Below are 25,955 nucleotides of genomic sequence, written 5' to 3' on the forward strand. Positions count from 1 at the left end.
TTAAAGGGACAGATTTTATTACTGCGGGATCACAAAGCCACTTTGTGGCTTGGAACTTGGTTTCAGGAGACTCGGTTTCAAGCCACTGTTCCTGAAAAAATGGCTTTGTGTTTCCTTGGCTTTAGTGACCTGAAATCTAGTCTCCTGAAACCAAGTTTCAAGCCACGATGTGGCTTCGTGTTCCCTCAGCTTAAAGGTTATAAGAGAGGGAGACTACTTGAATTATTAGTTAAAATATCTCTTCTGTCTCGAACAAATATGTGAAAGAAGACATTTAATTTGAGTTTATAAAACCCTAAATGGTGTGGTAATCCTAACCCGAACCCTAACCCTAACGCCAATCCAAGACACTACTTCAGATTCAGCAAAGAGAGTAGAACACATCAATTAAGTAGGTTTAGAACAGAAGATAGGAAGCACTTTTTTTTACACAGTTATAAATGCATGGGGTAGCCTACCAGGGGAATTTTCTAAAACACTGCATTTAAAAAACAATTCGATTCTGTCCCATTAAATTAGACCACACTAATTATGTGACAGGAATGGACAGATCTCGATAGGTCAAACATTCTCTTGTCATTCCCAAACGTATCTGACCTCGGACTGCTGATCCAATTATGATGAAACTTCAAAATGGTATATTTTCTTAGCACATTTTATTAAGACAACATGCTTATTATGTGGATAGGAGCACCCTCAGATGCATAAATATACAGCTAGACATATATGCAGCTTTCAGAATTTTGAATACTTACTCAAAACTTTATGACTATATTGACCATGTCACTGTATACTTTGTATTTAAATGTTAGTTTAAAATGTAAAATTAATAAATACGAATAAGAATAAATAAATAAAACATGTACCGGTGCATGGTCAGAAAGTGGTACCTCGTCAGAAAGTGGTACCTCATCAGAATGTGGTACGCGTACCCATTTAACACCAGAAAATGGTACGCTGCCAATCCTGTGATGGCTACTGCCCAAATCACTACGAACAAGACAAACAGTACCACAACCACAAAATCGTACATGTTTACAATTTTAGATAACCCAATTTGTTCTTAATCAAAGTCACATACATTTGCTGAATTGTAAAAATAAATATATCTTAAAAAGAACTTTAACAGCCAAACTTAGTACATGGTACCCTGTTCAGATGGGCGTTTCCTTGTTTTCTGAGCTCAAATCATATGTGAGTGCCCGGACAAGCGCAGGACACGGTGTACCACTTTTTAATGCGTACCACAAAATAACACCTCAATGGTAGTTTTTCAAATATTATAGATTTTTTAGTGGTTGGGTTACATTTCTAACAGAACATGTCCCTTCATGACAAAGGACTGTTAAAAACAACAAGCTGTGATCTTTTATTATTATTTAAAAAAAAAAAAAGTTCATAGTAGTAGTGTGCACCGTTGCATTTGCTTCAGTGAGGGCGGACAAAGGCTGGATTAGCCGGGGCTCAGTGTCTGTTGAGCGAGTTGTCTGTTGGACTCGCTGACTTAGCTCTTTGCTCACAATCGCGGTATTGTCCGCTGCTCGCTTCCAGAACGGGGCCCGTTTCCCAGCGCATTCATTAACCCCAGGCATAAATTCGGGGTGCTGCCTGCTGTCGGTTCTGCAGTTCCTAAAAAAAAAAAAGAGAGACGCAAGGACTTTGGAACACTGCCAGACAAGATGCCAGGAGCGAAAGGTACGAGGGAAGAGGGAGGGAGGGAGAGAGGAGGGAGGAGGGAGGGAGGGAGAGAGGAGGGAGGAGGGAGGGAGGGAGAGAGGAGGGAGGAGTGTGGGAGGGAGAGAGGGGAACGAGAGAGAGAAGCTATGGGTACTTTTGAGGATCAAAATCATCATCATCATCATCATCATCATATTATTATTATTATTATTATTATTATTATTATTATTATTATTATTATTATTATTATTATTAGTAGTAGTAGTAGTAGTAGTAGTAGTATTGTACTGCCCATTGTTTAGAACATAGCAGATTGGCGTTGCATTTTCAAATTACATAACTGCGGCTTGCGTTCGGATTTTTTTCAAAGAAAAATTCATTTGGAACTGAATGTAATAAGAGGAGTGCAGAATGATAAAACAAAGAGTGTTCTCTTTTTCTTAGGTAACAAATTGGATAAGAAACCCTCCACCAAGGTAAGCCTACAGCATCCTGGGGTTATACAGAATATCAGGGTCAATTTAAGTTCAAAACCTGATCTCCTGCCTCCCAGTCCCTCAGCTCCACCCGCAAAGCTACACCATTCAGACAGTTACCAAAGTTTCTATACTTTTTGTATTTACTGCTTGACCACTTTATTAGGACCTGTACCTAATATCAGGTTGGATCACCATTTGCCCTGATCAGAGCCTGGATACACTACCTTTCCAGACCTCTCTGTGCTTTACAATGCTTCCCTATGCTTTACCAGACCTCTCTGTGCTTTACAATGCTTCCCTATGCTTTACCATACCTCTCTGTGCTTTACAATGCTTCCCTATGCTTTACCAGACCTCTCTGTGCTTTGCAATGCTTCCCTATGCTTTACCAGACCTCTCTGTGCTTTACAATGCTTCACTATGCTTTACCATTTCTCTCTGTGCTTTACAATGCTTCCCTATGCTTTACCAGACCTCTCTGTGCTTTGCAATGCTTCCCTATGCTTTACCAGACCTCTCTGTGCTTTACAATGCTTCCCTATGCTTTACCAGACCTCTCTGTGCTTTACAATGCTTCCCTATGCTTTACCAGACCTCTCTGTGCTTTACAATGCTTTCCTATGCTTTACCAGATCTCTCTGTGCTTTACAATGCTTCCCTATGCTTTACCAGACCTCTCAGTGCTTTACAATGCTTCCTTATGCTTTACCATGCTTTCACTGTGCTCTATCACACTTTGCTATGCTTTTACTATAGGAAACTCTCATGAGGGTAAGCTGAGCATTCTCCCTAGGGGACGTTCTTTGCTGCTGCATGTTTTCTGATGCTGCTGTGTCCTGGGCTCACACCATTTTCTTTTTTACAGCAGCAACAGCAGCCAAGTCCCAAGGAACAGCCAAAAAAGGAAGATCAAAAAGCAGATGACAGTAAGAAGCAAGGAGGTAAATACCAGGATGGCACAGACAGCAGGAAAAACGGTAAACAAGAAAAGAATCCACTGGAAACATTATCACTGCAGCCCCTTTAAAGGGACGTTAACCAGTCTGATTTTTCAGATCACAGTAATATACAGGGTGATTAGGAAGAAAGTTTACATCATCAGTGATATTAATTATTTCTTAGTAGATACCCTTATCCAGGGCGACTTACAATTGTTACAAGATATCACATTATTTTTTACATACAATTACCCATTTATACAGTTGGGTTTTTACTGGAGCAATCTAGGTAAAGTACCTTGCTCAAGGGTACAGCAGCGGTGTCCCCCACCTGGGATTGAACCCACGACCCTCCGATCAAGAGTCCAGAGCTCTAACCACTACTCCACACTGCTGGGTGTGTTGATGTGGAAAAAAGTTTGCCACCACCCTTTAGAACTCAGTAATCCACCTTTTTTTCACTCATTCTCTGCTGTACGCTGTTATTCACTTAAACTGAGGGAACATGCAGCGGTTTTGTGGCTTGGAACTTGGTATCAGGAGATTTGGTTCCACTGCATGGCACACTTTGGGGTTTGATACAGCAAATTTGCCTCAAACTAGGTTTCAAGCCACTGCTCCTGAAAAAGTTTTTACAGAGCACAGTTCCTGAAAGTCATTAGTGTTTGTTCCCCCTCTTAGCAGGACAACAGAAGGGAGAGAAGCAGTAATTTCTAAGTCTTCCTCAAGATGGGGATGGAGACTTTGCTGGGGTCTTATGGACAGAAACACCCTGCCTGTCAAAGACCTACACCCGCCTGAACCTGTCAAGGATCGTTTTCTTTTTTCTCCACTGTCACACCTGTCAATAAACTTGTTTTCACAATTTAAAACAATATATATGCTGTGTTTGTCTTTGAGGAAAACTTTAAATTTTAACAAGTGCAAAGTGTTACACCCAGGTCACAAAAACGTGGGGTCCAAAGAAAGAAAGACCATTGACTGAACGCTGTCTGCAACCATACGGTGCGGGGAAGTAATCAAAAAGGGCAAAGATAATGGCGAAGTGATTTATATAGCGTGTGGACATAGCAACGATCAGATGAGCTACCTTCTCGTTTGTGAAGTTTCACAGATTTGTAAAATAACGATGACGTCAATCACGAGTTGCGCACGCAGCGTGAGTCTGCGTTTTGCCGCAATGGTGCCGCGTCTGTTTTAAAAATCATATTTGGTATAAAAAGTCATTTGTTTACGACAAACCCTGTCAGAAACTTAAAATGTTTGTTTAAACCACAAATATCTTATACTAGGTAAGCATAATACGCTTTTTTTTCTTTCCAGAAAGCTTATCTCGTCTTAAACATAGTCTTTTTTTATTTTTTATTTTTGTTTTTTATGGTTTCACTGTATAGTTACATATTAATGTAAACGTTTTAGCAATATCGGTCTTTTGGGTTTGCTAGATTAAATGCTTTAGTTTCGTGACTCGCTTTTTCCAAACTAACTTGTAAAAGTGTGGCTCTTTGTCGAATACGCGATATCGTCGTTTTTAATCCCCTGGGCTTTCGATTTATTTGCGTTTGTTTTTCTTTTCGAATACACACCAGTCCAAGATGAGTCGGTGAACGATCAAAAACACCTTGCTCTGAAATCAGTGTTCATATCGGTAAGGGACTGTGAGTCTATAATAATCGCGTCTGTGAAGCCAGAATATATACCAGGATGTTTACCCCCATGATTAATGTATTAAATTTAAATTCTAGCATATGATGCATATATAAATTAATCCGGGGTCGTTTCTGTTCTTGCTAATAATACATTACATTTATGGCTTATTAAAATCAGTTGACACCGGTGTTATTTGTTAAAAAATAAAACTGAAAAACTAAATTTTAGTAAATTCTCAAAGCTTCACTTCAACATTTTGAACCATTCAAAAGCAGTGGCTGTCTGTAAATGAGTTTATTTCCGCTGTAGCGTTTTCCACGCACAGCTCAGTTTAAATTGCTGTTATGTACCTGTTTCGGGTTTCAAAATCTGATACTACAACACAAACATATTCATGTCGTATCACTGTTATTTCTTTAACAGGTGAATAGTAAAAGGATCAATAAATAATGCTACTGGTCTGTAGTTCTCAGTCTTGACGTCAGTTTCGAAAGAGATATTCTTGTAACCAGGTATGCAGAAGAGATTTTTATTGAGTTAATAACGCAGCTCCCATTCCTGGTTAGAATCCAGCTTCTCCAGTCCGTACCAGCTTCTTAAATCAGCTCCAGTCTCACCCAGAACTTAAGGTCAGCATTCATTTATTTATTATTATTATTATTATTATTATTATTATTATTATTATTATTATTTGTTTATTTAGCAGACGCCTTTATCCAAGGCGACTTACAGAGACTAGGGTGTGTGAACTATGCATCAGCTGCAGAGTCACTTACAACTACGTCTCACCCGAAAGACGGAGCACAAGGAGGTGAAGTGACTTGCTCAGGGTCACACAATGAGTCAGTGGCTGAGGTGGGATTTTAACTGGGGACCTCCTGGTTACAAGCCCTTTTCTTTAACCACTGGACCACACAGCCTCCCTTATATTACTTATATACAGTTGTTTTTGTGGGGCACTTTATTATATTACACTGTTGAACCCCTAAAAAGTGCCCCTCTATAATTAAGCTGTGCTCCATGTGCTTTCCTCTAGAATCACCACTGCACGCGCCATGCTGTGTAAACACGATCGATGGCTTCTAATGATAGCTTTTCCAGACAGTATGTTGAACGTTTAAAGCTGAATTTGCAAATACCTTCTTTTTATTAACAGATGCATGTGAATTCTGTTTAAATAATATAATCCATAATTATATAGAAAGGCAATTGTGAAGCAGTGTAGCTCAGAGACCGTCTTGGAAAAGCTTCACTCAGATTCCGCAGTTAATGATGGCCTGTCTGTAGGTCACACTTGGGTTATTGTATGTATCTGAAAAACCTCTAACCAATTGTCATGAATTTGGTCTTAAAAGTATTTAAGATATTGCGTGTATCAGGTTGTGAGAATAGAGGGAGGCGTCTGTGTGTACATAAGAATAGTTTGGGAATGAAAAAAGTTCTTCCTACTTCTTGTTCTAAACTTTACCCAGCTTCCATTTCTGCCCCCTTGCTCTCTCTGTTGAATTTGAAGTTTTGTCTTCGGTTTAGACCATTTTTTTCATACTGACAGCTCTAATCTTGAATCGTGGCAATGGGGGTGGGGGTCATCAGATCAAACAGCAACATACTTCACACAAAACGTCATACGACAAGATTTTAATATAAAAAAAAACAGGTTCATGATAAAAACAAAAGTCATTATAAATATGCCTGAAAGATGTCACCAACACTAAACCGGCAGTCAGGATTGTCCAGTCAAAGCTCAAACTGAGCAGACTTGAACCCAGAACCGCACAGAATGATTACTAATACCACGACATGGTAAATTAGGTACTTACAAGTTGCTTCCTATCTACGCTGCAAAAGCAATCCATGTACAGATGCAGTGATGCAAAATTATGTGTTTCATGAGTGACCTTTAGTACTGAAGGGAAATTACATTTCTTCTGAAAAATGAATACTATATATTAGAAACCCAAATGAAAAACTAGAGAGAGAGAGAGAGAGAGAGAGAGAGAGAGAGACTGATTTCCAGCCTTGTCCTTCCCTATTTGATAGTATTGCTGAGTGTTCGGTGTGGTCCCTTCAGGATGGCGTTCTGGTCTCAGCGGATGAGCCGATAGAACACCCAGCAGCCGAAGGTCACCCAGTGACTGGCCCAGCTGAGCTCTGACCACTTGTGGATGGTGTAGGAAGCCACGTAGCTCTGCGGCGAGAAAAGAAAACATCGTCGAGAGAAAGCACAGCAACTCCGTCAAGAAAGAACAGAGAAGCTTCGCGCGCGCGTTATCTACAGCGGAGAGAGGAGGTTAGGATCCTGCTCCGAGTGCAAATCAAAAAGCCCTGTTTCTGTAAACAATTGGAACAGTGTCCAACTAAAGTGGAGCTGCTCTCTGCTCCCTGAATCTTTTGAGAACTGCTGGAGAACAGGGCCCCCTAGTGTTCAAACACAGGAAATGGACACACAAAGGCATATGCATGGGAACACTGAGGTATTGGGAGTTCCATGAAGAAAGAAAGAAAGCAAGCAAGCGCTGGGCTGCAGTGTGGAAGGCAGCGGGTTTGAGGAGCTCAGTGGTTAGATAAAGAAAGCACTGGGCTGCAGTGTGGAAGGCAGCGGGTTTGAGGAGCTCAGTGGTTAGATAAAGAAAGCGCTGGGCTGCAGTGTGGAAGGCAGCGTGTTTGAGGAGCTCAGTGGTTAGATAAAGAAAGCGCTGGGCTGCAGTGTGGAAGGCAGCGGGTTTGAGGAGCTCAGTGGTTAGATAAAGAAAGCGCTGGGCTGCAGTGTGGAAGGCAGTGGGTTTGAAGAGCTCAGTGGTTAGAGAAAGAAAGAAAGTGCTGGGCTGCAGACACAAATATATACAGCTATGGCCAAACGTTTTGCATCACCCTATAGAATTAACTGCAAAACATTTGGCCACAGCTGTACAGACAGACAGACAGACAGACAGTGTGTGGAGTTTCTCTCCTTACCTCCTCTGCCTCAGCGTAATCAACCTCAGCATCGAACAGCGAACCCAGATAGGCCAAGTGAAAGAGAGCCAGTACACTGAAACTGAGGTTACACCCCCACACCCACAGCCTCTGCACGGGAGAGAGCAGAGAGAGGGAGTCAGCAGGCACCGGGGCCCGGGGATGAGGCCTGTACAGATATTTAGATTTTCCCCCAAGTCATCCCCTTTAGATTTGTTAGATTTCAAAACTTCACATTTCTCAGGTTTTACGTTAAGTATACAGAAAACTACAAAGCGGTATGTAATTCAATATGTTAACGTAACATTATTCAGCAGGTTTCATTCGACTTTATGAAGCAAAATTAGTTCATTCTATAGGTAGATGCAAATACACCACAGGTAAGATTCATAGAATTATTTTGTTAGCTCGAAGCTCTTCAATATTGAATGTCATTTGCAACACTGAAAACTCTACAGCGGTACAGGAGACTTTAAAGATTTGATTTTGTGAAGCCGGCATCTCTTACATTCTTATTTCGGTGATTGCAGTTTGTTTGGCATCTTCTCGAGAGAATACAGGCACTGAAAATAACCGACAACCTTTTTCTTAAAACTGCAGAAAAAAGAAAAAAGACAAAATGTAAGCCTTGCAAAGCATAAATGAAAATAGTCACACATATTCTGTGCATCTGTGCAAAAGCATGCTGCTATCTGAGCAAAAGTCAAGGAAGGGATGTTTTATTGCCAGAGAAAGTGGCAGTAAACTGAGCGAACTTACCTGGGGCAAGCAACAGTGGTCTGGGCAAAATATTGCTGACACACAGAGATAAGCCAGCAACTGGTTTTGCGCGTGTGGGTGTGCAAAATACTTTATAAATCAGCAGGGACTTGAAAGCGCATTCGTGAAGTAGACCCGAGTCCTCGTCCGACGACTGACAGAAGATTAGGGAACTGATCATCGTTTGATGATCTGTTTATAACTTGGCTGCTACGTTATCATGTCTAATGATAACATTCAAGGTAACTTTTGAGTATTGGAATCAATAAAGGAGACTTACCAACGTTTCACAATTTGTATCATATTAGTTTCCTTACATAGAGAACTGTTTCGGCTAGTGCCTTCATCAGTGTTATTGACACTAGAAGAGACCGAGTCAAGCAGACTAGCGTTTGGGCTCTAGTGCCTTCATCAGTGTTATTGAAACTAGAAGAGACTGAGTCAAGCAGACCAGCGTTTGGGCTCTAGTGTCTTCATCAACCTTATTGAGACTAGAAGAGACCGAGTCAAGCAGACCAGCGTTTGGGCTCCAGTGCCTTCATCAGTGTAATTGAAACTAGAAGAGACCGAGTCAAGCAGACCAGCGTTTGGGCTCCAGTGCCTTCATCAGTGTTATTGAAACTAGAAGAGACTGAGTCAAGCAGACCAGCGTTTGGGCTCTAGTGTCTTCATCAACCTTATTGAGACTAGAAGAGACCGAGTCAAGCAGACCAACGTTTGGGCTCTAGTGCCTTCATCAACCTTATTGAGACTAGAAGAGACTGAGTCAAGCAGACCAGCGTTTGGGCTCTAGTGCCTTCATCAGTGTTATTGAGACTAGAAGAGACCGAGTCAAGCAGACCAGCGTCTGGGCTCCAGTGCCTTCATCAGTGTTATTGAATCTAAACTGAGTTAGGTTTTAGTAGGTAGTTCAAGTTCAGATGTTTTTGTTACAATTCTTACCATGTTCCACGTAGGTTATAAATCCGAGAGACAGCAACACAGCCCCCAGGTGAAAACTCAGCCCCTGAAAGGAGAGAGTCAATGCCTTTTACACACTGCAGGAATGGTTAGCTCATTTTCAAAGTACACTACAGTTCCAAGTTTGACATGAATTTTCATATCCAGTACATCCAACACACCTCGGTGCGAGTGAGAAAAGCCACCTGAATCCTCTCCTGATGACAGACCATCGCCGTGCGGGAGCGATCGCCCAGAACATTATCCGATTTCTGCTCATGACTAGGTGCTACACGGTTGTTGCAAATGATAATGTTTAAGCTAGATGTGTGTAACTTTTAAATACTGGAATCAATAAATGGAAACTTACTAACATAGCAATTGGTATTCTGCGCACACGTTTGCAGACATCAAATTCGTTTCTGCACAATGTGATGAAAAAGCAAACAAAACAAGAATTGGAAAGCAAATCTCATGAACGACAGGAAGGTAGGAAAGCGTGTGTGTGTTGTACTCACGTGCAGCAAGGCGCTGGCCGTGTAAGTGACCAGGATAGCAGGGAAGGTGCCCAGACGCAGCGCACTCTTAAACACGTCTGTAACACGCAACAGAACAACATGCATGTAAACGTTTCACTGTGGCCAACATAATTCCATAAATCTATCAGGGTTGCCCTTCTGTTACCTATGTAGGTCTGAGGGGTGCTCCTCTTAAAACATTCTCCCTTTTAAAACATATCTAATACAACTTTGGGTTAAAGAAAGTTCTCAGTTTCGATGCCTTAGTCTCGGGTCATTACACTTGCACTTCCTGGGTCGTTTCACCTCAACTAATCGACTAAACGCATGTAAGGGAAGTAGCTGTTGCTGGTGGGTTAATGACAGGAAAGAAGGTGTTGAAGGGGTGGGGACGATTTCACCCTGAAACAGATTTCTTTAACCTAATGTGTGAGTGTCTGTGTGTGTCTGGTTACGTACAGGTGTTGAGCCAGCGAGACATGGGCAGGTTCCAGCAGGTCACTACTTCCACCATGGAGCGAGGCAACTCCACTCCCAGCGGCTTCGAGACAGACATATCCCTGGAGAGAGAGAGAGAGAGAGAGAGAGAGAGAGAGAGAAAAAGAGAGAGAGGGGGGGATTTAGAAACAGAAAGACACAGAGACAGACAGGCAGGAGAGAGTGAGGGAGTGAAAGAGTGAGGAACAGAGACAGACAGAAAAGAGAGAGATGGATTTTGAAACAGAGAGAGAAACACAGACAGCCAGGAGATCGTGAGAGAGAAATGGAGGGGGAGAGGGATTTTGAAACAGATCGGGAAACAGAGACAGACAGGTAGGAGAGAGAGAGAGTGGGAGTGAAAGAGTGAGGAACACGGAGTGAGGAACAGACAGACAGAAAAGAGAGGAACACAGAAGAGAGTGGGAGTGAAAGGGAGTGACGAACAAACAGGAACAGAGAGGCAGGGAAGAGAGAGAGAGTGAGGAACACAGACCGACAGAGAAGAGAGAGTGTGGGAGTGAAAGGAAGTGAGGAACACAGAGAAAAGAGAGAGAGAGAGGAACATGCACACACACACAGAGACAGGAACACACGCTGACAGACAGACACAGCCTGGATGCGTACCACTTGATGTTGTCTTTCTCCTCGGTGAAGCCAGCTCCGCACAGCGTGGTCGTGGTCTCGCTCAGGTAGCCCACAAAGTAGTTACTGAAGTGGAAAGAGACTGCATTCTCGTAGGCCTGCAGCCACCTGCCACGACACACAAGGAAACCACTGAATCCCAACACATCCCTGCCTGGAGTCATTCAAGGAAAAGGGTGCTGTTGGGTTTGTAACAGGTACTGCTTTAGCTCTTGTGGCAGAAGGGTGTCGAGCGAGACTTTTCTAAGCAACACTTTGATCCCGAGATTCATAAAAACGCCAAAGCGGCCGCAGGGACCTCTCCACATCACAACAAATGAGAAGAGAACGATTCCGCCGAACGAGAGGAGGCCACTCAGCCCACTTCAACTCACCTGCCGAAAGCACCTCTGAACAGCAGCGAACAGAAAGGACAGGAAAAGAAGGGAAAGGAGACAATCAGTTCTTTGGGCCCAACCAGAAATACTTCCTATTCACATTTAAAATGCACGCAGTTTTTATATATATCTATATATATATATAAAATTTATTTGAAAAAATAAAAAAATTGCTGTGTACAAAAGGAGCAAAATTAAAAAGGAAAAAAAAGGTCACGTAGGTTCACAAAAATTGTAATAATTGGTAAAAAGAAATATATGTTCTGTCAGGACGTTTCAGACTTTCAAAAGAACAGTTCCGGAGGATGATGTCATGATGACTTCAGAATAGAATGTTCATTCCATGAGGTTCCAAAGTGTCTAATTTATATATATATATATATATATATATATATATATATATATATGAGATCAAATCCAGTCAAATGAACTCATGTTACGAGTAATACAAAAATAATCTTAGTGGTTCTTCATGCAATTGATCAAAAACTGTGTGTTGGTTTTGATATAAATCAGTTTCTAAGCGCTGAAAACAAAAAGCTAATTTTTCGATCGTGCCTTTCTACATACTGTCGTCATAAAAAGGTTGCTCGCTATAATGCTACGTATTCATCTGCTAATGACTGATCAAATCCAACTGTCAACATCAGTCAGGACCAGGGATGCAAATAAGACTCCCAGTCCTGGTTTTACTATGAGCTTGATTAGCCACAGTGTGACTTACTAAACTCGTAGTAAAACCAGGAACGGACCAAACTGCTAGTCTACAGGAGTCTTATTTCCATCCCTGGCAGAACTCGATTTAGCTTGGTAAAAATCTGCTGAGGGGAAAATATTATACTGTCATTAACAAACACTGTTAAAAACGACCAGTGATTGACAGGCCAAAGTTACCTGGCTTTTTGCTTCTGGTTGCTGAAAGAAAGAAAGAAAGAAAGAAAGAAAGAAAGAAAGAAAGAAAGAAAGAAAGAGATTTAAAAGCATTGCTCGGCACTCCCTTAAAAAGGGGACCAGTGATAATGCTGCTGGTTCCCAGTTTACACCCCTTACTCTCAGGAAGTCTAATGTTTCACTTCCTAGGTCAGCAGTGTCTTCAGCGTCACTGGCTGAAAGCATGTCAATCAACAGGGAAAGCAGCAGCTGGTTGGTTCGGGATGGAAATGAAGGCCTTGAATGGGGCGGGGCCAATTTCGCTGACCAAGGAAGTGGAACACTGTCTGAAACATGGCTTGCAAACAGGCAGTTCCTGAACCCAATATGGCAGAACCTCAGAGCTACGAACACTTTGGTGAATGCCCGGAACTCTGAGAAAGTTTTAATAAATGTGCGCGCCTGCTATCCACACCCTCGGTCTGGAGAATAATGCAAGGGTACAGCACAGCAATGCAATACTCACATTGTTGTGGTTCTAAAGTCTTTAAAACGGTGAGGTTCACAAGTTTGTTTCGTTTATCATCGATGCATCGGCTGTTCTGAGAAACGATCCATCAATTACTTTAAAAAGAGTCACCAAAACTACCAGCGATAATACATTTAGAGCTACTAAATTAATTTATTGAAATCTATTACATCAATTAAATTACAACATATTATGTATGACTCCTCTATAAAATGTCTTATTTTGTCTTGCTTGGTGCCAATTGGTGGTAAAAGCACTAAAAAAATCCATTGAAAAATTAAACACGTTTGGTTGATTTTTGGCAACAGTAAGAATTTAAATTTCCGGTCAGTAATCAGCGATATAGAAACAACAGGCACTTGTGTGTGAAAACGTCAGACCTGTGCTTTAATCAGGCCTCTTAAACAGCTTCTAAAAAGTCTCCTGCGTTTGATAATTTGTGGCTCTGTGTTCCTTTTCTCTTACTATTTTAAATGAATTGCATGTACGGTCTATTAAAAACCAAATGAAATTAGACGCTCACTAATTTGTATACTGTCCAAGATTTTCAGTTCCAGTGGTTTGATTTCATACTCTTGCTCTTATTGTATTACTTGTATTGTAACGCTTGAAATGTATTTGCTTACGATTGTAAGTCGCCCTGGATAAGGGTGTCTGCTAAGAAATAAATAATAATAATAATAATAATAATAATACACGCAACAAATCAAAACTACAGAAGCAACGGGGTGTTCTAATGAATTTGCACGCGATTGTATGCTTGAGGTACGATTTACAGAAGTGTTTTGTTAATCTTCAATCTTAGCGAAATCAGTTCACCAGACAGACAGACAGACAGACAGACAGATGGACAGACGGACAGACACTCACTTGCGTAGCCGCTGGTTTCCATAAAGTGGGATGAAGTATGGGAAGAGGTAAGGGGCAATACAATTTGAGACGACCAGGCAGATCTGAGACTTGAACCAACTTGCAGAAACTTTGAGAAGCCATGGAAAACTCTGCAATCAGATAGACACACAGACAACTTCAGAACCCATCAACACCACACAGCATGGATAGGAATAAAACTATCCTGGTTTTTCTATGAGTTTAATAATAACAGTAATATTTTTATATAGCGCCTTTCATATTGGACCACCATCACAAAGCGCTTTACAGAGGTAGGCTGTGAACTGTGCATTATATGCAGAGTCACTTACAATAGGACATTGATTTAACATCTCATCCACAGGATGGAGCACAAGGAGGTGACTTGCTCAGGGTCACACAGTGGCAGAGGTGGGATTTGAACCAGTGACCTTCTGGTTACAAGCCCTGGAGTTTAACCACTGGACCACACAGCCTCCAGTTAAAAGCGTGTTACCTATACACACTGTTACAATGTAATTCCAGTACAGTCTAGTCAAGCGATATGAAATTGCAGTTACAATACCGAGATGACAATAAGACTCCCATTGCATAGCAGTTTGATCCATTCCTGTTTTTACTATGAGTTTAATCACACCCCTGAACTTGTTATCTATTCACACTGCTGCTAATCAAGCTCTTAGTAAAACCTGGAATGTAATTCCAGTACAAAGAAACTGAAGCTACACTCCCTGCTGTGTATTTTACCAGGGGAGACGCTCTGGGTCGAAACGAATCCATCCTCACCATTGTTCTGCTTTCGATGGCTTGCACATAGCTGGTGTAGCTAATCCAGGGTCCGAAGATGACCGTTCCCACAAAGTAGACGTACCCCATAAACTCCAGAGGGGATGGGATGGAAGCGACCGTGCCTCTGTCAAGATCGAAGGCCAGCGAGATCGCCTTCATAGCCACCACCATCTGTGAGCCTGACAGAGAGAGAGACACGCGCGCACACGCTCACCTCACAAACACAGCACAGCTAGATCTTCTTCAACCATCGTGATAAACCTTGCAAAGGACCTTCTTCAGCACCAGTTACTGTGCTGGGGAGCAGACCTGGGTTCAGTTACAATTACAGTAGCATTGTTTGCTGCAGTTACAATTCTATTTAGTTCAATTACTCACTGTGAATGATTACTCTTGGAAAGGGATTGAATTGATCAATGATATGGTTTAATCACAATGACAATTACGCAGGTGTGTCACAGTTTAACAACAATTGCAGTGGATTTGATCCCCCAGTCTGGTTGGAATAGGGCTGTGCAGGTAGACAGATTTTGTGGGTAACGTTGTTAGGCAGGAATTCAAATGCTATAAAACCTGACGCGCCATCGCGATGCCCACGTCACTCACCTCTCATCTTGTGCCAGGTCGCCGTGTCCATCATGTGCAGCTCACTGGAAAGCACACAAAACAATCACTGCGGTGGAATGTGATAGAAATGACAATTCTCATAGATAGATGTCATCCCCGCGCTGGAGAAATGCGTCAAGGGTTTTCTGCTACAGTAGGAGACAGACACACGCAACGTCTTTAGAGTGATGTCACAGTGTGTCTGTCTCTGTGGAGAGGATGACATCGTACAGTGAAGAACTCCCTCCTGTCATCATTTCCCCTACTTCCCTCCCCCTCCCCCTCCCTTACCCCATGAGGAGGTATATGAGGATGGTGACAGACAGGAAGCAGCCCCTACTCCCAGAATGCCTGCACAGGAAGAGGACGAGGTAACAGAGCAGGCTGAGGAGAACCACCCAGATCATCTGCTGCTCAAAGAAGAGGAAGAGAGCGTAGAAACCAGCCAGGACTGTGACGACGTGCTTCAGGGAGGAGGGGAGCCCTGGGGAGGAGAGAGAGAGAGAGAGAGGGGTTAGAATCCAGCCAGGACTGTGACGACGTGCTTCAGGGAGGAGGGGAGCCCTGGGGAGGAGAGAGAGAGAGAGAGAGAGAGGGGTTAGAATCCAGCCAGGACTGTGACGACATGCTTCAGGGAGGAGAGAGAGAGAGAGAGAGAGAGAGAGAGAGAGAGAGAGAGAGAGAGAGACAGACAGACAGACTGACTGACTGTGTGTATTTGATCTCTGCATCACCCAGCGTGTGTGAGTTTGTCAGGATGTCTCTCTCAGTATGTGATCGCTGTGCGTTGCTGGCCTAGTCTGCACTCACTCAGTCTATGTGCAGAGTCTGCACACACACAGAGCAGCACAGAGCAGTGTGTCTCAGTGTGTGTGTGCAGCACGGCACCGCATCTCATCTTATCTCACTGTGAACTCACCCAGTCTCCACAACACTCTGCAGCCACCGCAGAGCAGCAGCAGCTGCCACACCTGCTCCAGACCTTGCTGAGCCGTGGGGATAACACAACCATCCCACAGCTCTCTGAAGAACTCCTGCCTGCTGAACCCAGACATCGCCCTGAGAGGGAGAGGGAGAGACGGAGTCAATACACACACACATACACACACACACACACACACACCTCCCCAAGAACTAGAAGAGAATGCCACTCAACACTGCAGAGCTGTCTAGAGGTCTATAAGAAAGAGATCTCAACACTGCAGAGCTGTATAGAAGTCTATAGGAAAGAGCTCTCAACACTACAGAGCTGTATAGAGCTCTATAGGAAAGAGATCTCAACACTGCAGAGAAGTCTATAGGAAAGAGAACTCAACACTGCAGAGCTGTATAGAGCTCTATAGGAAAGAGCTCTCAACACTGCAGAGCTGTATAGAGGTCTATAGGAAAGAGAACTCCCCTCTCAACACTGCAGAGCTGTATAGAGGTCTATAGGAAAGAGATCTCAACACTGCAGAGCTGTATAGAGGTCTATAGGAAAGAGAACTCCCCTCTCAACACTGCAGAGCTGTATAGAGGTATATAGGAAAGAGAACTCCCCTCTCAACACTGCAGAGCTGTCTAGGTATATAGGAAAGAGAACTCCCCTCTCAACACTGCAGAGCTGTCTAGAGGTCTATTATTATTTATTTCTTAGCAGACGCCCTTATCCAGGGCGACTTACAATCGTAAGCAAAAACATTTCAAGCGTTACAAGGATTAGAAACTAACAACTGTGGTACTAGTCCTTAGGACTGGGGTATTTTTTTTTTTTTTAACACAAGTCTGTGAACGGGAGAGCGTATCTATACACTACTGAGACAAAAACACCAACTAGTCCTCATCAGTTTTAATTTAAGTTTGTAGTCGTGGGTATGTAGGAACGACATGTCTATTGCTGGAACGAAAGAGCATCTCCTGAATACAGTCAGGTTCTCGAAGAACAAAAAAAAAAAATCTGTATTTTTATATATATTTAAATCTCAAATACCATTGATTGTCCTTAAAATAATCGCCTGAACACCGAGCTCTCCTTGTATTTTCTTCACTAAATACACTCACCATTAAAAATCGAATTCACCTCGTCACTTTTACCATTTCTTATTTTATTTTTTGCTAGATAATTATTTACCAGAGTCCATTTGTTAGCTTAATAAACAATAATAAAAAAAGAACACAGAACCGTTCGCGCTCGAAATCCTACCTGGTCGACACTTCTTCAAGTTGCTCAAAATCACCTTGCAACTCTTTCCAGGCACTGCGACTAATGCATACCGACTCTCCTACATCAGCACCCGCCTTAAAGTCTGCAGGAGCTCATGCAAATGAACACCTGCGTTTGAACAAAGGCGTCGATCAAATCTCGGATTCCACCGAAAACTGTCACACCGCTAACTACATAAAGAAAGCATTATCCTGGAGGCGACGTGGCATTAAGATCGAGCTATCGGAAAGCAAATAGTGTTTATCGAAACGACTGCTTTACAGCACGTGGAAACACTTCTGAAGATGTAAAAGTGTAATGTGCAGAGAGACACCCACATTTCCACACCGTCTGATCAGCAAAAGGCGGGTGTTTTGTGGGGGGGGGGTGATCCCGTGATCTGGTCCCCTAAAAAAACGCTAGATAACGCTGAGCTGTTATCATTACTGGATTTCACAGGTGCTGTATATGGAAAACGTGTAGTGTGGGATATTTACATTTGGAATTAACATGGAAAGGAAAACCGCAAATGTGTAAACGAGTCTCCAATTCCATCGCAGACTTTTAATCCATTCCTGGTTTAACTATGAGTTTACTAAGATACACCCGAGCCTGTGTACCTGTTTATTATACCTGTTCAGAGACCCACCTTGGGACGTTTTGCAACCCGCAGTTTTTGTCCAGGTCTGTATTTCAGCGATGAGCGCTTGATAGTTCAAAATCAAAAAGGACCGCATTCTGATAGTGTGTACTTTTTACTGTAAGCACCGTTTTTTTAAATGATTTAATCTGAAACTGTACTTATTTTGTGTCTATTTTAAATTTTAGCAGAATAATTAACTTGCAACGCCTGCGCGCAGCGCTCTGGACTACATCTCCCAGAATGCAGAGCGATTTGCAGTGTTCCTGTCGCTGTCTGACGCTTCGCAGACGGGAAAGACGCTGCATGCATTTATATTCTGCAACATTAATTGCCCGTTTCTCGTCCGGCAGTATGAACAAAATAAATCAAAGTCAATGAAAATATAATATGCATTTTTTTTCTAAGGGGAATGCCGCTGTATATATTGACACAGAATAGATTTTTTTTTTTTTTTTTTTTTTTTTTTTAAAAGACATTTAAATAAAGTAGTATTTTTGCACAGTTTGCTTGTAAGATATTTTTTTCCTGTTGCGATTTGTTGTAGCATGCTTGGCTTCTGTTTTGCTCCGCGTTGCTTAACTATCTCCGAAACTCCAGGTTAAACCCTTCGACCACAAATTCCAGAACACGAGAGAGGGTCTCCCCAAAACCGGTGACCGCATTACAACAATCGGGCCGCGGAGTCCCGGAGAGAAAGCACTCACCTGAAACTCTGCTTTCCTCGGATCGTGCAGCTATCGGTCTCGATTTCACACAGTCTTACACGTCTATTGCTATAATGATTATGATAATGTCTATTTAATCCCTAATCTTTGAGTCCCATTGTTGTGCCGCCGCTCGCTATCACAGGCTGCCCGGCCGATGCCATTGCACAACTGTGTCCACGGAAAATATCAAAGGCGGACGGGACATCCAATCAGAGTGAGCGCCTGGGAAAGAGTGGCCAATCACATAGAGGGAAAAACATATTGCAGCCAATTAACGATCAGGAGAGAGCGCGCAGGTCAATTGGAAACCAGGATAAGAAATGGGAAAGAGTATTTAATTAGATCCCCTTCGCAGGATCAAATGGTGCGCTAGAATGACCTAGATGTGCCAGAATTGCGAACAGGTTTTTAAGAAATGAACTGTAGGTACAAAGACCCATTAGAGAGAGAGAGAGAGAGAGAGAGAGAGAGAGAGAGAGAGAGAGAGAGAGAGAGAGAGAGAGAGAGAGAGAGAGAGAGAGAGAGAGAGAGAGAGAGAGAGAGACTGACTGACTGACTGACTGACTGACTGACTGACTGACTGACTGACTGACATCAGTCAGCTTCAGGACAGCACTGCAAAAACAATTCCAATTAGTGTAAACCAAATTACAAAACACCTGAAACACTCCTATCTGGACCATTGGGATACAAACACTAAAACACAAAACAAACTGGAGTGCTATCGGACCCTCAATAGAAATTACACCCTGGCAGATTACCTGGTAACTGTCAGAAACACAAAGCAGAGGCAGATCCTGACCAAATACCGGCTCAGTGACCACAACCTGGCCATTGAAAAAGGCCGACAGAGGCAAACCTGGCTGGCCAGGGAGAACAGGCGCTGTGGTCACTGTGAGACAGGAGAGGTCGAGACAGAGATTCACTTCCTGACACAGTGTGAAAAATATAAAAACATAAGGGACATTTTCTTCCCCAAATTCTGTGATTTAGTCCCAGAATTCCCAAAAATGTGTGATACCCAGAAGCTGTCAATCATGCTGGGGGAATACAAACACACAGCCAGACTGGCTGGTCAATACGTGGAGACCTGTCATAGCCTGAGGGACAGACCGTGAACACGTCACACTAGAGAGGGAAAAGAGAGAGAGAGGGAGGGAGGGAGGGATTCTGTTTAATAGAGGGAGGGGGATTCTGTTTAATAGAGGGAGGGAGGGGGATTCTGTTTAATATAGAGGGGGGAAGGGGGTACTGTTTAATATAGAGGGGGGAAGGGGGTACTGTTTAATATAGAGGGGGGAAGGGGGTACATTTATACAGCATAATGAGACACGTCATAGGTTTTAATCATATATGGGAGGGGGGGGGGGGGGGCTGGGGTCCGGCTCTTACCCCCACACGTAGTTCTTACGTTTCATATGGGTGTATGGGTCACATGCTGTGTGGTCCAGTGGTTAAAGAAAAGGGCTTGTAACAAAGAGGTCCCCGGTTCAAATCCCACCTCAGCCACTGACTCATTGTGTGACCCTGAGCAAGTCACTTCACCTCCTTGTGCTCCGTCTTTCGGGTGAGACGTAGTTGTAAGTGACTCTGCAGCTGATGCGTAGTTTGTTTAGACGTCTGCTAAACAAACAAATAATTGTAAATTACTTTTGTAATATTTTTTTTTCGGACAGTCGTTAGTTCATTTGTTTGGTATTGTATGTAAAATAATAATAATAATAATAATAATAATAATAATAATAATAATAATAATAATAATAATGTAATTGGTAGTGTACAACATTGTAAGACTGTGCGTTTTGTATTCTGTGAGAAGCGCCTATGCAGCCATGCAGCCAATTAACACACATATCAATGCAATGCAAAGACTAATTACAGTACCCTGATTACCAGGTGCACAGTTTGTAACCAGGCAACCGACCTTTGCAAGGACCACGCTTTGCAATGCAATCAATTTCATTCTCTTGTGAAAAGTATTTCTCATTTTGAGAATGATGCATCACAACTCGCTGTGATTTTTTTTTCATAGTAATATTGGTAAGACTTTATATCAAGTCTCTCTGTGTTAGTTAGTAACTAATTGCAATGTTGTTATGCATATGTACATTTTTGGCATGATATAACCCTATCCCAAACCCCTTACTCTTACTCGAAACTATAGCCCTTTTCTGACACAATTGCATATATCGTGCAAAAATATTTACACGTTACAGTGTGACATAATCACATTGGAATTCTGTGTAAGCACCCATGCATTTACTAACTACTACATAAATACACAGTAATTAAAGACATTTAATGTAAAGGGTTGCGCTTTTTTTCTTAGTAATATTTGTATTTGTTTTTTTTTAATAGATATTCTTGTTTTTGCAATTTCCTGAGACATTCGATAATCAACGGTTAGTAAGACGATTTACAATCATATATAATATAATATATACAACATGTTTAAGACTTTTGCACACGTGTGTGTGTGCGTCCATGCGTGCGTGCGTGCGTGTATATGTGACACGTACACGCACGCACAGACACACACATGCACGCACAAACATACACACGCACTGCCGAAATAGCTCAGTTGGGAGAGCGTTAGACTGAAGATCTAAAGGTCCCTGGTTCGATCCCGGGTTTCGGCAACAGGAAGGCTTTCAGTTTTATTTTCTATTGATTTTAATACAATAACACAGGCACGTGGCAGCCCACGTCTCCATGCATTGTATCCAATTAACAATATTGTATCTAATGATGTTTATTTTATGAATTGTAATTGATGTACGTTGCACAGTATAATATTTATCAATGAAGACTCGCTACCCAATCTTACAAGTGATATGTACAGTATAATTAAGTAGCGGGTTATTAGGGTTGTTTTAAACACACGGCTACAGTACATGAATATGTGATTTTGCAGTATCGCGGTAAGGATTCCTGGTTTTCAGGCAGGCGGCCCGGGTTCGACTCATTATACGCATTATAAATGTTATTAAAACCGATATAAAATAAAATTGCCGAAACCCGGGATCGAACCAGGGACCTTTAGATCTTCAGTCTAACGCTCTCCCAACTGAGCTATTTCGGCTTGGTAACGTTCTATATCAAACACATATTACTGCGGACCTCGTAATTAGTGCTAGTCGGTCGACGTACGCCCCCTAAAACAACGTCTAGAGAAAGGGGCTGGTTATATGAAGAATTATTATTATTATTATTATTATTATTATTATTATTATTATTATTATTATTATTATTATTATAGTTTGTTTGGGGGGGCTGCAAAATATTTAAATTGCTAATCTGTAATTAGTCCATATACACGTGGGATTTGTTTTGTTTAAAATGTAAAATATAAGTTATTAAAAGCAGTCAAAGAAAAAAATAAATATCGATGTGGGGGCGGCGATAATGCGACAACTTTATTTTACAGTAGAGATAGACAAAAACACAGCCCCCTTGCCGTGCGAGGATTTCTCCTGCCGTGACCCGGATTCGAACCGGGGTTGTTGCGGCCACAACGCAAAGTACTAACCACTATACGATCACGGCGAGCTACCGGGGAGCTGATGTTTTTACCGTCAGTAACGCACACAACCGACAAACAGCAAACACGTGTACAGCTGCTAATTCCCCACTAGATGTCACTGTACGCCGTATTATGGACGTGAACTTCAAGCAACGCTACGTGCCTTGTCAAACTACAGACTGGAATGTGTTTTTGGATTAAAGTAACAAAGCATTTGTCTGGTCTCGCCACGAAACACGTCGCTGTATTTCTTAGTTTCTTGTGCATTCTATTCCGCTATATTTTGTAAATGCGTTTATACCGCAAGAGTTGTATACATTGTAAATACGTGTTAACAAATTATCACGTAGATACGTCTTAACAAATTATCACGTAATGAGGTGTTAGGGAATCATCACGTAAATATGGGATAACAAATTATCACGTTATTACGCGATAGGGATCATTTATGGGGGCTTTTTTTACAACCATGTTGTTTGAGTAGATGCGCTGTAAGTAGGATACAGTAACTCTAATAAGCACATGAACTGCCCTGACTCACGAGTAAATCCTAAACGAGAGACCAGCGGCGGACATATGGGCGCGCAGAAATGGTAGGCAATTGAATAGCTGAAGTAGGCAAATTATATGTGGAGGTCCATGGGCTGCTTAGGCAAACACAATGGTGTATTGTTATGTATCAGGACAGAGATAAGGCAAGGTTAATTTTGTACATCCAGTCATATGTTAGCTGAGTCCATAATTGATCTATCAGTGGAAGAACTTGAAGGATTGGTGCTGGGGTTTGAGTAACGCTTTCATTGGCTCCTGCCAGGGATGGAAATAAGACTCCGGTTGCATAGCAGTTTGATCCATTCCTGGTTTCACGATGAGTTTTAAAATAGGACACGCCTGAGCTTGTTACCTGTACACACAACAAATGTTTAGTTTGGGTAGCGAGTCTTCATAGATAAATATTATACTGTGCATCGTACATCAAGTACAATTCATAAAATAAACAGAAAACAGATGCAATATTGTTAATTGGATACAATGCATGGAGACGTGGGCTGCCACGTGCCTGTGTTATTGTATTAAAATCAATAGAAAATAAAACGGAAAGCCTTCCTGTTGCCGAAACCCGGGATCGAACCAGGGACCTTTAGATCTTCAGTCTAACGCTCTCCCAACTGAGCTATTTCGACTTGTTAACGTTCAGCATCAAACACATATTACTGCGGACCTCGTAATCAGTGCTAGTTGGTTAAAAATGACGCACGCCGCGTAAAACAACGTCTAGAGAAAGGGGCTGGTTATATGAAGAATAAGTTTGTTTGGCGGGGCTGCAAAATATTAAATTGTAATTAGTCCATATACATTTTTGGATTTGTTTTATTTAAAATGTAAAATATAAGTTATTAAAACCGGTCAAAGAAAATATAAAATATCGATGTGTGGGGGACAACTTTCTTTACAGTGGAGAAAGACAAAACACAGCCCCCTCTGCCGTGCGAGGATTTCTCCTGCCGTGACCCGGATTCGAACCGGGGTTGTTGCGGCCACAACGCAAAGTACTAACCACTATACGATCACGGCGAGCTACCGGGGAGCTAATGTTTTTACCGTCAGTAACGCACACAACCGACAAACAGCAAACACGTGTACAGCTGCTAATCCCCCACTAAAGAAAGTTTACAAACGAGAGGAGGCCCCATTCAGCCCATCTTGCTCGTTTGGTTGTTAGTAGCTTATTGATCCCAGAATCTCATCAAGCAGCTTCTTGAAGGATCCCAGGGTGTCAGCTTCAACAACATTACTGGGGAGTTGGTTCCAGACCCTCACAATTCTCTGTGTAAAAAAGTGCCTCCTATTTTCTGTTCTGAATGCCCCTTTATCTAATCTCCATTTGTGACCCCTGGTCCTTATTTCTTTTTTCAGGTAAAAAAAAAAGTCCCCTGGGTCGACATTGTCAATACCTTTTAGGATTTTGAATGCTTGAATCTGATCGCCGCGTAGTCTTCTTTGTTCAAGACTGCATAGATTCAATTCTTTTAGCCTGTCTGCATATCACATGCCTTTTAAACCCGGGATAATTCTGGTCGCTCTTCTTTGCACTCTTTCTAGAGCAGCAATATCCTTTTTGTAACGAGGTGACCAGAACTGAACACAATATTCCAGGTGAGGTCTTACTAATGCATTGTAAAGTTTTAACATTACTTCCCCTGATTTAAATTCAACACTTCTCACAATATATCCGAGCATCTTGTTTTTTTTTTTTTTATTATTATTATTTATTTATTTATTTCTTAGCAGACGCCCTGGCAGGGCTCTGGACTCTTGACCGGAGGGTTGTGGGTTCAATCCCCAGTGGGGGACACTGCTGCTGTACACTTGAGCAAGGTACTTTACCTAGATTGCTCCAGTAAAAACCCAACTGTATAAATGGGGAATTGTATGTAAAAATAATGTGATATCTTGTAACAATTGTAAGTCGCCCTGGATAAGGGCGTCTGCTAAAAAAATTAATAATAATAATTAAATATTACAGTAAATGTTTATCAAGCCGTGTGTATCCAGACAGGATATCTGTATTTTGGTGTGCATGTGTAGTGACTACATCCTCCTCACAGTGAGAGGAAAGACACCAGTTTTCATTAAAGGAATGTAGAGCTACAAAATATCTGAGCTTGATTTAATCCAGCCTATGGTTAAACGATGCTAATTACAGCTTTACAGACAGGTAGAGAGAACAGAAATAAATCTAAAAATGTACGAACCCTACATTAATAAGTAACAGCTGCTAAACAGTAGCACGCTGCCTCTAAAACGGTAACTTTGATTCCCAATGCGTCTGCACAACGAAAGTACGAAAGCGGGACTTTCCCGATCAGCGTGGGTGTGTGTAATGAGTTTTCAAGTCTGATCTGTGTTACGAGACCACCACAATTTATAACGTATGAATATGCACTTTTCGAATAGAAAGCACAGTACAAGCAGGCTATGTGTTTAGTATGTCATTGCATTTTATTTATTCAACAACTGATTTGAAACGTAATTAATACTGTAACGGAACCTGTCCTGGCTAGGTTGTGCTCTAACTGGATTGAAACAGAGTGGCGTGTAGCTGCCACCGCCTTTGGTTAACCGAGACGGTCCGGATAAATAACCCCGGAAGCAGAATGTAATAGTTATGGTAGCTAGGGGACAGAGCGTAGCACCAGGAAACAGCTAAAATTAGAAAGGATATCTTTACTTTTAAAAGGAGTATAAAAATGATCTGGTTATACAATTTAGTACAGGTCCAAGTGGACAATGGTAGAAAAACAGTTACAGCAACCAACCAAAATGTTTGATCCAATCAGTTCTCATACAGCAAGTCAAATTACTATATATTATAGTTAGGCCTTCAGTTAAATGACCATACAGCAATAAACCAAACTTCAATATAAGCAATCAAGTATTACATTTAAAACCAATATGTGCGACTAAACAAATCAAATGAAACTATTTAGTGTTGGTACACAAACCAATATTCAAATCATGAGAAAAAACCCACACAATCAAGACACAACAACTTCAGTGCAAAACGATCACACCCACATTTCAATTATAACACAAATAAATTAGATTCATTGCTGTATGGATAATTGGCAAGACAATGGCAACTCAATCACTAGACACAATTGCTATCACCTAGCGGAGATTGGCGTTTAACATTCGTGTATCAAACAGACATTTTTTTTTCAAACACAGGAAGAGGAATCGTAAGTAATTTCTGTAACAAGGACTATGCAATTAGACTGTGTGTGTCAGTTTCTTTTAGAACAATTTTCAATTACGATT

General features: G+C 41.8%; 1 protein-coding gene and 5 non-coding genes across 8 annotated transcripts; 1 reads left to right on the top strand and 5 right to left on the bottom strand.

Annotated features, from left to right (window-relative positions):
- Window positions 1–6,367: 6,367 nt before the first annotated feature.
- LOC117404205 (protein-serine O-palmitoleoyltransferase porcupine-like) lies at window positions 6,368–18,840 on the bottom strand. 3 transcript variants are annotated; one of them, XM_034007003.3, is made up of 15 exons: window positions 18,608–18,840; window positions 15,998–16,137; window positions 15,370–15,562; window positions 15,079–15,122; window positions 14,470–14,651; window positions 13,684–13,814; window positions 12,309–12,329; window positions 11,412–11,426; window positions 11,020–11,145; window positions 10,375–10,475; window positions 9,916–9,992; window positions 9,401–9,464; window positions 8,208–8,293; window positions 7,700–7,810; window positions 6,368–6,932 (listed from the first exon to the last, which is right to left on the bottom strand). In XM_034007003.3, the coding sequence occupies exons 2-15, from the start codon at window positions 16,131–16,133 to the stop codon at window positions 6,831–6,833; spliced, it is 1,389 nt and encodes a 462-aa protein (XP_033862894.1). In that variant the 5' UTR covers window positions 16,134–16,137; window positions 18,608–18,840; the 3' UTR covers window positions 6,368–6,830. The 3 variants fall into 3 exon arrangements, with proteins under 3 accessions (XP_033862894.1, XP_058873373.1, XP_033862895.1); XM_059017390.1 differs by lacking the exon at window positions 18,608–18,840 and adding an exon at window positions 17,261–17,580; XM_034007004.3 differs by lacking the exons at window positions 11,412–11,426; window positions 12,309–12,329 and having other exon boundaries at window positions 18,608–18,837.
- A 2,336-nt stretch (window positions 18,841–21,176) lies between these two features.
- On the top strand, window positions 21,177–21,249 carry trnaf-gaa (transfer RNA phenylalanine (anticodon GAA)). Its single transcript has one exon. It is a non-coding gene; the product is annotated as a tRNA-Phe (tRNA).
- A 370-nt stretch (window positions 21,250–21,619) lies between these two features.
- On the bottom strand, window positions 21,620–21,692 carry trnaf-gaa (transfer RNA phenylalanine (anticodon GAA)). Its single transcript has one exon. It is a non-coding gene; the product is annotated as a tRNA-Phe (tRNA).
- Window positions 21,693–22,084: 392 nt separating this feature from the next.
- On the bottom strand, window positions 22,085–22,156 carry trnah-gug (transfer RNA histidin (anticodon GUG)). Its single transcript has one exon. It is a non-coding gene; the product is annotated as a tRNA-His (tRNA).
- A 1,088-nt stretch (window positions 22,157–23,244) lies between these two features.
- Window positions 23,245–23,317, bottom strand: trnaf-gaa (transfer RNA phenylalanine (anticodon GAA)). The gene has a single exon. It is a non-coding gene; the product is annotated as a tRNA-Phe (tRNA).
- A 319-nt stretch (window positions 23,318–23,636) lies between these two features.
- On the bottom strand, window positions 23,637–23,708 carry trnah-gug (transfer RNA histidin (anticodon GUG)). Its single transcript has one exon. It is a non-coding gene; the product is annotated as a tRNA-His (tRNA).
- Between the last annotated feature and the right edge of the window lie 2,247 nt (window positions 23,709–25,955).

This window comes from Acipenser ruthenus, chromosome 56 (assembly GCF_902713425.1).
Source record: "Acipenser ruthenus chromosome 56, fAciRut3.2 maternal haplotype, whole genome shotgun sequence".
Classification (NCBI taxonomy): domain Eukaryota; kingdom Metazoa; phylum Chordata; class Actinopteri; order Acipenseriformes; family Acipenseridae; genus Acipenser; species Acipenser ruthenus.